This window comes from Schistocerca piceifrons, chromosome 1 (genome assembly GCF_021461385.2).
Source record: "Schistocerca piceifrons isolate TAMUIC-IGC-003096 chromosome 1, iqSchPice1.1, whole genome shotgun sequence".
Classification (NCBI taxonomy): domain Eukaryota; kingdom Metazoa; phylum Arthropoda; class Insecta; order Orthoptera; family Acrididae; genus Schistocerca; species Schistocerca piceifrons.
In genome coordinates, this window is record NC_060138.1 from 153,032,619 (window position 1) to 153,048,750 (window position 16,132).

Genomic DNA, 16,132 nt, shown 5'->3' on the forward strand with positions numbered 1-16,132 from the left:
GCTGCCTTTCCAGTCAGCAGTGGCTTCTCCATTTTACCTAACTCAGCAGACAGTGAGACTTCCCATGGACATTTTTCTGGCAGAGTATTTTTCACCTTGAATTGCCAGAGATTTTGAAGGCATTGCCCTATATAACAGTCACATTTTATTGGCACTGAACACTTCTTTCGGGTCATAATTTGCAATTAGGTTGTACGATATTGTCTTCCATTCTGTTGCTACATTTTCATTTTAAAATCTCTTGTTTCCCCGCACACTTCCTTCCACACAATGTTCTTCCTACTTTTAAACTGTCAAACCCCATCCTTCTGATGCCTTAACTCCATACTTCCAAGTTCTTTAGAGACTTTCAGAGCCTCAATTTGCTACATGGACCCAAGCAAAGGTAAGATTTTTGCTCGTGCAGTTATGAGCCATTTCCACACTATCTCGTTAATTTCTTCATTTCCCGTCTTCTTCGTCTTTGCCTGTTTGTTTTCATCTGTTAATCCCATATCTTATCCTTGTTTCTAAAAGTATCATAAATTTGTGTTTTACCACATTTGAAACACAACATTATCTTGGGCATAGGATGTTTGTCTTTCCCACTCATCCCAACTACCTTAAGCTTTTTGTTAAGTGTTAGCAACACATACTCTTTGTTTGACATCATGTTATTACTTAACTAGTCAACTGAAACTGATAGAAAATAATGCTGGTAGTAGTGCATTTCTTTGGGATGCTTGACCTTACCAGGTAAAACCATTGGTTAATAGACCGCCACCTCTTTCACTGCACAGATTGCAGCAGAGTCTTCGTAGCTGTGAAATAATGTTCCATTGTGCGCTCGGGCATGTCAATAATAATCGAAAGCAAGACACGCCAAAGGACAGAGTGCTCACAAACGAACCATTTCCTTAGATGTACTAACATTGCACATCACTTGTTCATTGTTGTGCAGAGTGGCATGGTCTGATGTCCACACCCGCAGCATCAAGCTGCGAGTAACCTCTTTTCTTGGTTTTGCACCACTTAACAGCATTGACAAGGTTGTACATTCATTGTGTGAAAAGCAGTGTCCTTGTAGAATCTTGAATAACTACTGTATTTCTAATACAGCAGTACTGTGTAAGCTTTTTTTTGACATTACACAATGAATTGTTAATGAAGTCTTAAAATTTGCATGCTGTTTCTGCATTAGGCATGTATAGGTTTATACAAAAATATTAGCATATGAAAGTGTATTGAATGCATCTGGACTGAAATACTTGTACGGTTTGGGCATATTTCCAAATTATACACATTCAGCTTTGATAAAGTTTTACATTATAAGCATTTCTGTAGCATTAGATTTTTTTGAAATGTTAGTAAGCCCCAGGAATAAATCTCTATTATATAAAAGGCAATATCCCAAGTGACTGACTCACTCACTGCCTAATCATCGCCCGCCCAAACCACTAAGGATAGAAACCCAGAATTTGCAGATGCTGTTAATCTTGTACTATAGGCATCGTTAAAGAAGGGATTGTTTTGAAATTCCATCCCTAAGCAGCTGAAATGTGGGTGAAAGTTTTTTTGAAAATATGTTGCTATTAATGAAGTTTTGAAGCTAGACCTACAAAAATTGGTATAACTCACAGGGTAAAAGCCTTTTTTGGAAATAAATCATTATTAAAGAACTACTAAAGCATTTTTAAAGTTACATCTGTGGAGATTGATATTTGACTTCTTGTTTACAAATAAAGAAATATGTGTTTTAGTGTATTTGGAAATGCATCCACTAAGGGAATGAAATATGGTATGAAGTGTTTTATGAAGCTGTTTCATTATGAAAGTATTTTTAAAGCTAAAGCTATAAAATTTTGAATTTGGCTTCTTTGTTAGAAATAAAAAATACATGTTTCATTGTTTTTGGAAATTCAATCCGTATGTGAGGGAAATAGGGGCTGAAAGCTTTTATGGAAATATTTCATTATACAAGCATTTTTAAAGCTAAATCTAGGAATATTTGTAATTGACTTCTTTGTTAGAAATAAAAAAATTGCACATTTCACTGTTTTTGAAAATTCAGCTCCTAGAGGGGTGAAATTGGAGATGAAATGTATGAAAATATTTCATTGTAAAGCATTTTTATAGCTAAATCTTTTAAAATTTGTATTTCGTTTTTCACTTAGATATGGCGTGTTTCTCTGTTTTTGACAGTTCAAACATTAAGGAGGGAAATAGGGCAAGAGTGATTCACTGGCTCATAATCGTCCAGCCCAAATCGCTAAGGATAGAAACTTGAAATTTGGAGAGGGTTTTGATGTTATACTGTAGGAATCGTTTAAGAAGGCACTGTTCGAAATTACTCTCTTAAGGGGGTGAAATAGGGGATGAAAGGTGTTTTGAAAATATGTCACAATTAAGACAATTTTGAAGCTAGAACTACGAAAATTGGTGTTTGGCTTCTCTGCCAGAAATAAAAGAAATTCATGTTTCAGCATTTTTGGCAGTTTAAGCTGTAATGAGGTGAAATAGTGGGTGAATGTTTTCTTTTTTAAATAAATCATTATTAAAGCACTACATTTTTAAAGCTACATCTATGAAAATTGATATTTGACTTTTTGCATGGGGAAAAAAATTTAAGAACACTTTTTTTTTTTTTTTACCTTCCAAAGGAGTGAAATACAGGATAAAAATTTTTTATGAAATTATTTCGTTATGAAAGCATTTCAAAGCTCAATCTATGAAAATTTGTGTTTGGCTTCTCTGTTAAAAATAAAAAAAGATTTGTGTTTCACTGTTTTTGGAAATACAAACCCCAAGGGGGGGGGGGGGGGGGTAAATTAGGGGATGGAAAATGTTTAAGGAAGTTCATTATATTGAAAAATTTTTGAAGCTAAATGTATGATGATTGTAATTTTTCTTCTTGATTGGGTATAAAGAAATATGTGTTAGCAATAAAAGTTTCTATGGAAATATTATTTCAACAGTGCAAAAGGTATTATTAATAAAATCCTTGGGCTCCAGCTACAAGAATAACTTTTTTGCCAGAAGTACAATCAGAAAGGAAGCTACTTTTGTGGCCTTAATTAGTGTGAAAAGTCGAAAGCCGTAATTATGCTGAATAAATGAATGAATAAAAATAAAAAGCTTTTCTGTGTCTATGCATGTGCTCAGTTAGCTTAGTGATGCTGATTCCTGAACACTAAAAAGCTGTACAATGAAAATGTTAATTGGTAAATGACATGTGGTTTCACATATTATTCTGCTTTTGGTGATGTAAGATTTACCAGTGGATGGGCTGGAGTAAGTCATGGTGGGTGGATACATGGGGCAGCTTTTGTGGTGGAAATGACTGCAGGTACAGAGCTCTTGGGGAAGGAACAAGGATTTGGGAATGTCATAATTTTTGACGTGTGTCTTGTTAACTTTCCCTGACATATCCTTCTTATCCCCCTGACGAAGGACCTATTAGTTATGGAAGGGAAGTAGTGTGTCCCTTCTATGTTAAAACATGTCTGTTGGAGATACTAGGTATACATTTCACCTCCTGAAGGTAAGGACGGACCAGAAATGGTATTTCATAATTGATTAGATGCCATATTAGATCAGATGCTTCTAAAACGTGTGAAAGGTTTTGTTTCATTGATAACACACTGAGAAAGTATATTTTCTGTGTGAAGAACTTGTCTTGCAAGTACTTTTGTGACTATTGAATGAAGTTAACCTCAACTTTGGGCAATAGCTTGATCAAGTGTGTATAAAGAGCAGAACATAAGGTCTGAAGTGAACCTCAACTTTGGGCAATAGCATGATCAAGTGTGTATAAAGAGCAGAACATAAGGTCTGAAGTGTGATTCATTTCTGGTACAGTTTTGCAAAGATGTTCTCAACTATAAATTGGCAGACACGCAAAGAAATACAGTGAATACCTCACAAAAATGTGCTTACAAAATTTTAATGAGATAATAACATTGTACACTCATTATAGTGACACCATTGATGTGAGATTAAATTAATTACAACTTATGAATAGTCTTTTATTCCAGATTTGGCTTATTAATGGAACAGAAAAAACCACTTCATACATGGTACAGTAAAAATTGTGATTTGTCATGAACTTTATTGGGATTTGAAAAGTAAATGGGAAAATACAAAAACTTAGTCTTGCTCTATTGCTGCAACATTATTTTTATTTAGTTATGATAATTTTTCTGTTGCCATGTACTAATACCATAATTGTGATAAATTTGATCTACTCTGTGTTTATTTATTTACTTTTTTATTTTTGTAGGTATGTTTCTGCTGTTGACAAAGCATTGAAAAACTTTGAATATACTAGTGAGTGGGCAGATCTAATATCTGCTCTTGGGAAACTGAATAAAGTAAGTTAAATTAATAAAGTAGTTTTTCAGTATAATTGCATAGGCTTCCACAGCCAGAATCAGTTGACACAGAAGTTTTCTAAGTAGATCCAGAAGAAACCCATGGCTGAAACATTGGATTCTCGTTATAGTTTTTTTACATTATGATATATTATGATACTTAGAAAACTTTTATGTTGACTAGTTTTTCAGTGATTCCATAGTTTTGCTGGATGTTTTCCTCTTGATGCAAGGCTACTGGTGCTTTGTGTGTGCTACAGTTTTATTCAAGTGACTCTAATACAGGGAATGTATCCCATGATCAGTTGCATGCCATCTGTTAGAGATATATTTCCTGTTGCAAAAACTTTTCAATTGCATCTACATCTACATGGTTACTCTGCAATTCACACTTAAATGCCTGGCAGAGGGTTAATCGAACCATTTTCATACTACTTTTCTACCATTCCACTCATAAATGGCGTGTGGGAAAAAGGAACACCTAAATCTTTCCATTCGAGCTCTGATTTATCTTATTTTATTATGATGATCATGTCTTCCTATGTAGTTGGATGTCAAAAAAATATTTACGCATTTGGAAGAGAAAGTTGGTGATTGAAATTTCGTAAATAGATCTCGCCGCAAAGAAAACCGCCTTTGTTTTAGTGACTGCCACCCCAACTCATGTATCATATCAGTGATACTCTCACCCCTATTGCGCAATAACACAAAACAAGCTGCCCGTCTTTGCACTTTTTCGATGTGCTCCGTCAATCCTACCTGGCAATATTCCAGCAGAGGATGGACAAGTGTCTTCGGTACTAAATGTGGCCCTTGCAGTCACTACGTGATTTATGTTTATTTGCTTGTCATGCAGTTTGTAATAAATATGCTGTTTCTCATGGCTTGGCAGTGGTTTTGGTACCATCCTACAATGTGACAGAAACCATAAATGTTTGTTTCTTCATTGTTTACAATCACAAATGAACAGATTCAACACCCTGTGTGCAGAGTTAGTCACATTTCCTCGGATACCTCTCTACTCGCTCACTAGATCAACTCAAACACGAGGCAGGGCTGCAAAGTGTGTGGCTGATGTTTGTCACCAGTTTTGAGAATGACCTCTCCCCCAGCACAGCTTAATCTGCATACTAGTATATGTTTTGTCTATTCAGCCTAAACCTCACAATGTGGCCAAGTAACTGGTGGAGATGGTGAAGGACATGGCCATTATTTTCCTGTATGTTTATCTATCAACCTCTATAGAACTGTCAGAAAACAAGTTTACAAATTTCTGCACTAGAAGTAAAAAGAAATTTTCAAGTTTGTTTAAGTGTCAGCTCAAAGAATTGATGTCTTCTTGAACTTGACAGGGTGGCAACACTACTCAACATGTAAGAACAAAATCACAACATTCTGTTTCGCATTGGCGGGGCTGCTCAGTCTGCCATTCTGGGGACACAAGGACTATTTTGGTTTGATCCTAAGAGACAGTCTACCAGCTAACTTTCATGGTTTTAGAAGATTTGCTTCATGCATCTGGATGAATGCAAGTCCTGGGTGACACCTTACGCCAATATATCCACATTTAACCCACATTTGTTCAACTTCAGTTATGTCATACAAACTTAAGAACACATGGAAATAATACAAGCAATCGACTCATATGATCATACCAGATGTATGGCATGCAGCAAAAATACTTTTACACACCACTGGAAGATGGAAAAAGGACATAATGATGAATGTACATAAAGTCTGCACTTGTTATTAACGAAAGGACATTCTTCAAAGTCTCATTTTGTGTACACAAACCCTGGATTTTTGCAAACTTATGAAAAGCTTTTATAGGTTCTCCCAACATTTTGTTGTGTTTTTGCATCATAAATGTCTATAGCATATGGAAATTGCATTAGGCGAACCCATAGACAATAATCAAACAGATTGATGTTGATGTTGCAAGAAGGAGATAGACCTGTCCTTTAACTAGCCATCTGTTACTGCATCGTCCAGTGTCTCGCCAGGAAAGTGACTGGAATTTTCTGGTATGCCATCATGAATGAACCAGTGCTTCATCTTATTTCCGTGGGCTTATCTTGCACCAAGTTTGCACCACTGATTTAAATGAAGTTCCCGTGGACAGACCAGTAAGTTATGTATAGCTGTGTTGAAGGAATAGCCACATCATGTTGTTTGTAGACATGACACCACAGACTTACATATTTAGGAAACACAGGTGGTTAGAGGCAGATGGAAAAGTAAGAGTTGACCAACACATTAAGACAATTACAAGCAGCAGCGGATGAAGATAGGACAGATGTGGAGTTGCATACTACGCAGCTGATGAATCTGGAACAAGATGTGCTGCATAACACTCGGGTAGTATGAGAGTTAACTGTGGAACTGATACATCATGTAAAGAATACCATGGGAGTAGTAAACAATGTCTTTGATAGAACATGAAATCGATAAAATATGATTGAGAAGAGAATGGTTGTAATAAGATTGTTATGCTCAATAGCAGACAGCCTAAGGGTCACAAGAATTGGGGTAGCCGTGTTGCAAGAAGCAGTGCATCACGCAGTACATGGGCAATTAAGTCCCATGTTGGTACCACCGCAACAGTTTTTAGCTGGTTTACTGAAAGTACAACAAAGCTTAGCAACAGAATTATAGCTTCTAGTAGAAGTGATGGAGCAAAGTTTGTCACTATTCTTCCACATGTCAGTGGTTGGAATTACTTGTTGTTGCCAGTCTGCGGTTTATATCCTTTTTACTTCTGTCATCATCAGGTATTATGCTGCCCAAATATCCAAACCTGTCTGCTGCTTTCCGATTCTCATATCATATTCTAATTCTCTTAGAATTACCTGTTAATTGGGCTGTATTCGGGTAACCTTGTTTTACTTTTTTGTGTTGTTAGCTTATAGCCTCCTTTTTCAGTTAATGTCATCATTTAGTAGCATTGTTTCTGAAATATCACTGTAAGAATGCTGGACTTTTCCATTTATTTCATTCTGTCTCTTTCTTTTTTTTTCAGGTGCTGCTGAATTATATGAAATTTCCAGTTATTCCACGCCGTATAAAAATCAGTAAGCGTCTTGCACAGTGTATGCATCCAGCACTGCCTTCAGGTGTTCATTTAAAAGCTCTTGAGACTTATGATATAATATTCAAATGTATGGGAACAAACCGTTTAAGCCATGAACTGTTCATTTATAGTGCTGGTAAGTCTGCAAGTTTTCCTCCAGATTCATCCTGCACTGAATTTGTAATATAACTATTCTGTTTAGATTTTATTATTTATGGACAAAAGCATGTTGTATGTGTTCATAAAATAGTGCACTGAGTGTTGTTCCTCTAAGAAAAGAACAATGTTACAGCAGCAAACATAGTACTTAAATCTAGACAATGTTGGTTGTAAAGTTAGAATAGGAATTAATTTCGTTTCTTTGAGTGGTTTCTTGTATTAGTGTCCTCCAAAATTGCCAATCATAACTTATATAATGTGGTGATATTTGTTCCTTTCCCACTAGGCTAGGGAATAAAGCCTGCTGTAAAACATTTCTAGTGATGATAGTTACTGCAATTATCAATTTCTCATCTATAATGTCTGGTTCAAAATTTATTTTGTAATCTTATTTTCCAAATTGTAATTATAAGGACATCCCAATTTTTGCAACTACTATTAGGTTAAATATTATAATGAGCCACAAAAAAATTATATGTATCTACAATTTTAGGCTTGTTTCCACTTCTGGGCCATGCTGCCATGAATGTCCGTCCTTCTCTTCTCACTGTATATGAAACACATTTTGTACCTCTGGGAGAGAGACTTAGACCTGGACTTAGTGGTTTCTTGAGTGGTGTTCTACCAGGCTTAGAAGAAGGTTCTGATCATTTTGAAAGGTGAGCTGGCAAGTCAGTTATGTTCAGTGGATGTGGTTTATGGTTGATACTGTTCATGGAAACTGATGACATTTGCAGTGTCTCTATTAAGGTTTACAGACATAAATTGAATAATGCTTCCCCAACAATCGTATGTGTTACTTTTAAGGAACTATATGCATTTAATTTTCCGTTAACTGCACAAACATAATATTTATTATATGGAGATGGTATCTGTTCTTTCAGACATGTCCGAAAGAACAGATACCATCTTCATATACAGGGTGGCGCACGAAATGTGTTACCAATTGTTTCTTTCACAATTTACGAAGCACATTAGATACCCTGCTGAGATCTCTACAGCAGTACCAGCAGAGCTTGGAAAAACAAATGAGTTACAAACTGACGTGCAATTCATGATACTGCTGCTAGGAGACTAGTAAGCAGCAATGGCTGACAATGGAAGACTGACGACACAACAATGATCGGCAGTTGTGTTACTTTTTCATGAAACGAAAAGCCATGGTGCGACTCAGAGGCGTTTTCGACAACAGTTTAACACACGATGGGTCCCTTGCAAGAAGACCATCCACAGGTTGTATGATAAATTTGTACAGGAAGGAACAGTATTGGAAGCGAAGCGACCTCGGCCTAAGCCTTTTTGTTCACCAAAGAATATTGAAGCGGTACAAGTAGCTGTACAGAGAAGTCCCGGGAAACCGTGTAGAAAGGTGGCAGTGCAACTGGGAATATCCAGGTGCTCCGTTCAACGCATTCTTAAAAGTGACCTCCATATGTACCCATACAAGATGACCTGTGCACAGAAGCTCACTGAAGAACACTAGCAGCAGGGACTACTGTTTGCTCAGTGGGTGGATGATAGGGAAGAAACTCTCAACAACGTTTGGTTTTCAGACGAGGCACATTTTCATTTAGACGGTGTAGTTAACAAACAAAATGTACGCTTTTGGGCCACTGAAAACCCACAAGTGCTTCATGAACGACAACATTATGCTCCGAGGATTACAGTGTGGGCAGCAATTTCCAGTCACGGACTTATTGGACCCTTTTTCTTTGAAGAAACTATGAACAGCGAGCATTATTTGAGCATGCTTCACAATAGCTTCATTCCATAGCTTCTTGCTACTGCCTTGCCCTTCAACTCGCAGTGGTTCATGCAAGGTGGAGTAAGGCCACATACTGCAAACACTGTGTTGGAGTTTTTACACGAGCATTTCGACATGCAGATCATTTCACTCAGGTTTCCAGGCCGCTTCAGTGCCGGACAAAATTGGCCCCCCAATAGTCCAGACCTTAATCCATGTGACTTTTTTCTTTGGGGATACCTAAAGGAAAAAATTTTCCCGAAACATCCACATGATTTAATGGAGCTCAGAAGACTTATTCTTCAAGCTTGCAGTGAAATTACGGAAGACGTGCCGTAGGGTAATCACTAACTTCAGTGTTCGTTTGAAGGGAGTTAGGAAACGAAATGGTGGACATATTGAGCATGTGCTGAGTTAGAACAAATCTCCATGGCTGGCTCTTGATTGTAGTATATGTTCCTTTCAGATTGTATTGACAATAAAGTTTATATACAAAAACAGAATGGTAACACATTTCGTGCGCCACCCTGTAGATAAGGCTTACCGGCCAATGATCTTATTGAGTGCGGATGCACTCGTATTGCTCAAACTCTTATGGGAATCGGTAGGTTGACTGTCACGAGTAATGAGTATAGTGGGCAGGGCCACTACAAATGTATTGTCTGGACAGTAAGTTGGAGATGTGGGTCTCACAAGGAGCTTGCCAGAGATAAGTCCGTGTAGTTGCGCTATCCTCTGTGTCCTTGGTGGCTCAGATGGATAGAGCGTCTGCCATGTAAGTAGGAGATCCCATGTTCGTATTCCAGTTGGGGCACACATTCTCGACTGTTCCCATTGATACTTGTCAATGCTTGTAAGCAGCTAATGGTCTGGATTTCATTGTAATTTCATTATATTTATTATCTGACCACTAATTTCCTTATATAAGTGTTGCAGTGTTTTATGCTTTGAATAAATATTTATAAAAAAGTTGTCTCCAAAGGACATATATGATCTAATAAAGATGAGAATGTGGCAGGAGACAGGCATGGAAAAAAATTGAACACAAATATTAACTTTCGAACCAAATTTTCATATTTATTATGCAGGAAAAATTAACAAAATGGTGCTACTCAAGGATCAAGCATTTTTTATTGGCTTAAGGATGTTACAACAGACCATAGTTACTGGAAAAACAGTAGCTAAATGCTAACATCAAATGAATCATGTTTTGTGGATATGGTTTATACCTGAAACTATTAAATAATATGATAAGTAAATCACTGAAATTCAGACATCTGTAATTGTGCAGTGGAGAGTAGTGTAATTCTTCTATTCATAAAGTGTCTGTTTCTTTCAGAACTACCTCATTGTTAGAAAAAGTTTGTGATGGAGTAGGTCCAAACCACTTTTATGGATGTCTGTGGGATTGCATAGCAGCAAACAGTGGTATACGCCTCCCTGCTATATCCTATGTTCTGTCACACTTCAACAAGAGGCTTTCTATGGAAGATCAGTTATTCATCATGGGGACCAATGTTGACATTATGGTAATAAGCACTGCTTATACTTCATTTTGGTTTTTATTGTTTGTAATGATGACACAACAAAGTAAGAAAGCATAAATTATATTCCCATTAAATTTCCTCGTGTCACACTGCCATTTTGAATAGTGTAATCATGCCACCCCCTGTTTTTCTTGTGTGATGTCTGTGTGATAAAGACTGTGTGGCTACTTATTGATCTTTTACTTCTCCTCCTCCAGACAACAATTAGTATCTGAATCACTGCTGTAGTTGATGATAGGGAAAAATGTATACTGCTAATGCATTCTGTTCCTCCTTGTATCTGAACACGATTAATGTGATGGTACTTCATTCCATGACCTACATAGATCATTTCTTAAATATTGTAGTGGACTGTTGCAAGTGAAGTTTCGTTCAGTTAGTAAGTTTATTGGTGTGTAAAAAATTATTATCTAGAAATTTTAAATTTTGTAATTATTCTATAGAAATAAAACCAAAATACAGTAAAAGTTGTTCATCCATGTGATCAGTCTCAACTTTTCTTTAAGGTTAGTGCACTGTGTGCATGTATGCAAGACACTAGTGTGCTGGTGCAGCGCAGTGCGCTCGACCTGCTGCTTGTGGGATTTCCCATGCACAATAACCAGTTATTGCGCACTGATGTGGTACGACTTGTAACGGCCTCTCTTACTACCATACTTCGTAGAGATATGTCACTGAACAGGTATGCAGTTTAGAATTGTCACAAGGTGCATAACTTTTTTCTCTTTATATTCTGTCCCTGCTGCCTTCAGATGCTATAAATGTAGCTTTGCCTTTCTTCTGTCTATCTGCCAAGATAAGCTATAGTGTCAGTTCTGCCTTGCATGTGCCTACATTTCTCTGGAATCCAAACTGATCTTTTCCAAGGCAGGCTTATAGCATGTGAATAATGCACGCAGGTACTTTGCAAATGTGGCATGAAACTGATTGGAAGATGAAGTAAATATTCCTGAATTTTGATCAAGAACAACCGCCAAGATGAGAAACATAGAAATAGATATCCTCAGTGTCACAAAGCAGCTTACATCACTTAATAAAAGTAAGGCTTCCGGCCCAGATTGTATACCAAACAGGTTCCTCTCAGAGTATGCTGATAGAATAGCTCCATATTTAGCAATTATATACAACAGCTCGCTCACAGAAAGATCCGCACCTAAAAACTGGAAAATTGCTAGTCACACCAATACCCAAAAAGGGAAGTAGGAGTAATCTGTTGAATTACAGGCCCATATCACTAATGTCGATTTGCAGTAGGGTTTTGGAACATATACTGTATTCGAACATTATGAAGTACCTCAAAGAAAATGATTTATTGACACTCAGTCAGCACGGATTCAGAACGTATCGTTCTTGCGAAACACATCTAGCTCTTTATACTCATGAAGTAATGAGTGCTATCAACAGGGGATGTCAAATTGATTCCATACTTTTAGATTTCCAGAAGGCTTTTGACACCGTTCCCCACAAGCGTCTTCTAACCAAACTGCGTGCCTATGGAATACTGCCTCAGTTATGCAACTAATTTCATAATTTCCTATCAGAAAGGTCACAGTTCATAGTAACATACGGAAGATCATCAATAAAACAGAAATAATATCCAGCATTCCCCAAGGAAGCATTATAGGCCCTCTATTGTTCCTGATCTATGTTAATGACATAGGAGACAATCTCATTAGCTGTCTTAGATTGTCTGCAGATGGTGCTGTCATTTACCATCTCGTAAAGTCATCAGTTGACCAAACTGAATTGTAAAATGATTCAGATAAGATATCTGTATGGTGTGAAAAGTGGCAATTGACCCTGAATAAAGAAAAGTGTGATGTTATTCACATGAGTACTAAAAGAAATCCGCTAAAGTTTGATTACGCGATAAGTCACACAAATCTGAAGGCTGTAAATTCAACTAAATACTTAGGGATTACAATTACAAATATCCTAAATTGGAACTTTAATGTAGATGATGTGGGTAGAACCAACCAAAGACTACGATTCATAGGGAGAACATTAAGAAGATGCAACAGGTCTACTAAAGACTGCTTACACCACGCTTGTCCACCCTATTCTGGAGTATTGCTGTGCAGTGTGGGATCCGCATCAGATGGGACTGACAGATGACATTGAAAAAGTCCAAAGAAGGGCAGCTCATTTTGTATTATCGCGAAGTAGGGGAGATAGTGCCAGAGACATGATACGTGAATTGGAGTGGCAATCATTAAAACAAAGGCTTTTTTCGTTGCGACAGGATCTTCTCATGAAATTTCAATCACCAGTTTTCTACTCCGATTGCAAAAACATTCTGTTGGCAGCCACCTACATAGGGAGAAATGATCATCATGGTAAAATAAGAGAAATCAGGGCTCGCACAGAAAAATTTAAGCGCTCATTTTTCCCGCGTGCCATTTGAGAGTGGAACAGTAGTGTGAATAGCAGAGTAATAATGTAGATGTAGATGTACATGTAGATATAGATTGTTAATATACTGTCAGCACCACACCTTTGTTTTCTAAGTATGGGCCTCCTATGTATTCCTTCCACCTTCAAACAATCCCATCTTTGCTTAGCATGGGCTAACCATCTGAAGTCTTGGTATTCATAAAGCTGAAGCTCTCTTCTCCAAAGATGTCTCTGATTTTCCCATATGTGGCATCTTAATTTCTATAAGTAGTATTTAAGTTTGTCTTTAGAAAAAAAATTTTCAAAATTTTTGTAACATTATTTCATGATGTTCTAATTCTTATGTGTCAACAAGAATAAAAACACATGTAGTGGCATAGCTGAAAGCATTTGTTTTTTTCTTTTTACAAAATAAAATCAGTATAGATGACTTTTGTTTCATACATTATATGCAAAATATAGTGGTTAGTGCGATTTTTGGTGAACTACTGGTATTATGTCTGTCAAAGCACAAAATAACTTGGGCCATATCTGCACATACTGCGTAGTAGCTGAGGGGGCAGTGGCAGTGGTGGGGGTTCTGTTCTGTTTGGCAATGATGTGATTGGCGAGGTGTAGTTTAACAGCTGTTGCCTTTGCACAAGCAGAACTTCTAAGCTATAGCTAGCATGTTTGCAAATGATCACATTAACTTATTACATCATGAAGCCCGATAATGTGACAAGTCGGTAGCCTCTGGCTAGAATAATGAGTAATAAAATCAGTGTATGAACAACTGAGACAGCCACTGTTATTGGATGAAGCTTGCAGTTCTGCAAACGACAGCAAACAAATGTGGCCATCCCTTCAGAACAGAGAGGTGAACTTGCTCCACAATCAGGATGAGAATGAGTTTTTGTGCAGGTCCCAAGGTATTTTACATGAAGTATGCCAGGGAATGTCTAGGAGTGAAGTAAAGTAGCAACGGTGTAACAATAGAAAGACTTTGATGGAATTGTTTATATTATGGTTCCCATGTACAATTAAGAATTTTGGAATGCATTTTGTATCAGCTAAGGAGTAAGTCAGTAATAAGTAAGGTCTTCTGTGTTAATAAATTGTTTTAAAATATTAATTGAAATACTGTTTTCAGGCGTTTATTTGCTTGGCTACTAGGATCAGAAGTAAATGTATCTTTACTGAGTTCAGAACATCCTCTTGTTAAGAAATCTCGCAGCATAGAATCTTCTTCATCCAATACCTCACCATATTTTGAGATGTATTCCAGAGATCTCTTGATTCAGGTATGCATATAAGATAGGCCTAAATGTGCAATGTTGTATTTTGTAAATTCATTTTATGATATAGAACTGAGCTCCTCATGAATGCGGTGTCATTTTTAGTTAATTTATGGCTCTATAGTAGAAATGTATAAAAGAGCAAGAGCTGACTTAAAATGGTAAATTGACATACAAATCTAATGTTCACCTGAGCTCTGTGCCACTATTTCACATTGATATTGATATCAGTTGCAATGTTGCCCTTCTTAAATGTGTCATGTTATATTATATGTTCAGATTTAGATCTGTTGACATCATGCAGTTCTGAGATGTTGCTCTGAATTCCTGGAACACATCTGGGCAGCATTGTGGTCTTCGTCACTGCTGCATTTATTTTTGCATTGAAAGCTTAGAATTTTTGAGCACTTCCAAATGCCTATGAAAGAATACAACTTCTTCTTGTAATGAAGACTTATATTGCATCATAATGTACAATCACTTATTGTATTTCAAGATTTAGTTACAGGGAAACATCAGTCATATATACTGTTGGAGATTGCTTATTTGACTCTGATTCGATGTTACACAGTGCTCCTTACTCGGTGGTGCACCACTCCCACACAGGTACAACAGTAATACTGCTATTGCAGTCCCACCTTGAAAATGTGTGACATCCATCCATCCACCCGTATAAGCATTACATGCAAAACAGATGACAAAAACCCATAAACAGCTTTCCACCATTAACTATTAAACTATTATATGGTATCAACAGTCACAACCATAATTTTTCAGCTAGGTAGACTTGGGGCAACACATCACTTTGGCATAGTTCAGTCACAAAGTGTAAATTACCATGATATTTTTTTGCATTATTTGTTCCAGTGTAACTCACTGTTTCAGTTTTTTAAATGTTAAATTCATATTATACATATCCAAGGTATTTTATTTGTGTCAGTAAGCTATTTTAGGTTATGGGCTAATTGTTAACTATTAATGTAGGAGAGAAGAGAAATATTGGTGTTCAAAATAGATGACAGATGTATAAAGATATAATGCATTTCTGTAATGATTTGAATTTACCCATAAAAGTGTCTAATAATGGCAGCTCTTTTTTAGTCTAAATGTTTAAACCATCCATATTAAATCCTTTTGTCTGTCATGGGTGTTATAATGTTATATAATCTTTTGTTATAGGCTATAAAAATTACTCTAAGTCAGAGTGCAAGTCATCCACAAGATGTTCGTCCTTATCGCCTTTTGGTTTCTCTCTTGGACAAGCCAGACATAGGGCCTGAGATTTTAGATGATATCCTGTATGAAGTTTTCAGGTATGTAATTTACTGTTTTCGATTGATCATTACGTGCAGAACGCTGAATAGAAAGGTGTTGAGCCACAGAGAAGGATATGGAAATGACAATTATTAGCTGAGCTTGTGGAAAACATTCTTTTGCAGATATTTGTTTGTGTATTACAACTCTTGTAAATTAGTTGCGGACAACAGCCATTCCAGTAGTTGAGTTCTATACTCCATTTGTTAATTAAGATTACTTTGTTCTCTCTTTTAGTGGCTGCCAGTCAAAATATTTTGTTAGTTACTTTCATAATC

At 36.8% G+C, this 16,132-nt stretch overlaps 1 protein-coding gene across 1 annotated transcript in view; it reads left to right on the forward strand.

Annotated features, from left to right (window-relative positions):
• Positions 1-16,132, forward strand: part of LOC124803706 (protein dopey-1 homolog) — a 370,000-nt gene that overhangs the window by 44,214 nt on the left and 309,654 nt on the right. Inside the window, exons 3-9 of the mRNA XM_047264693.1 lie at positions 4,259-4,349; positions 7,369-7,555; positions 8,072-8,237; positions 10,662-10,851; positions 11,376-11,551; positions 14,396-14,546; positions 15,720-15,853. Of these exons, the coding sequence (XP_047120649.1) occupies positions 4,259-4,349; positions 7,369-7,555; positions 8,072-8,237; positions 10,662-10,851; positions 11,376-11,551; positions 14,396-14,546; positions 15,720-15,853 (1,095 nt within the window). The remainder of the gene's footprint in view (positions 1-4,258; positions 4,350-7,368; positions 7,556-8,071; positions 8,238-10,661; positions 10,852-11,375; positions 11,552-14,395; positions 14,547-15,719; positions 15,854-16,132) is intronic.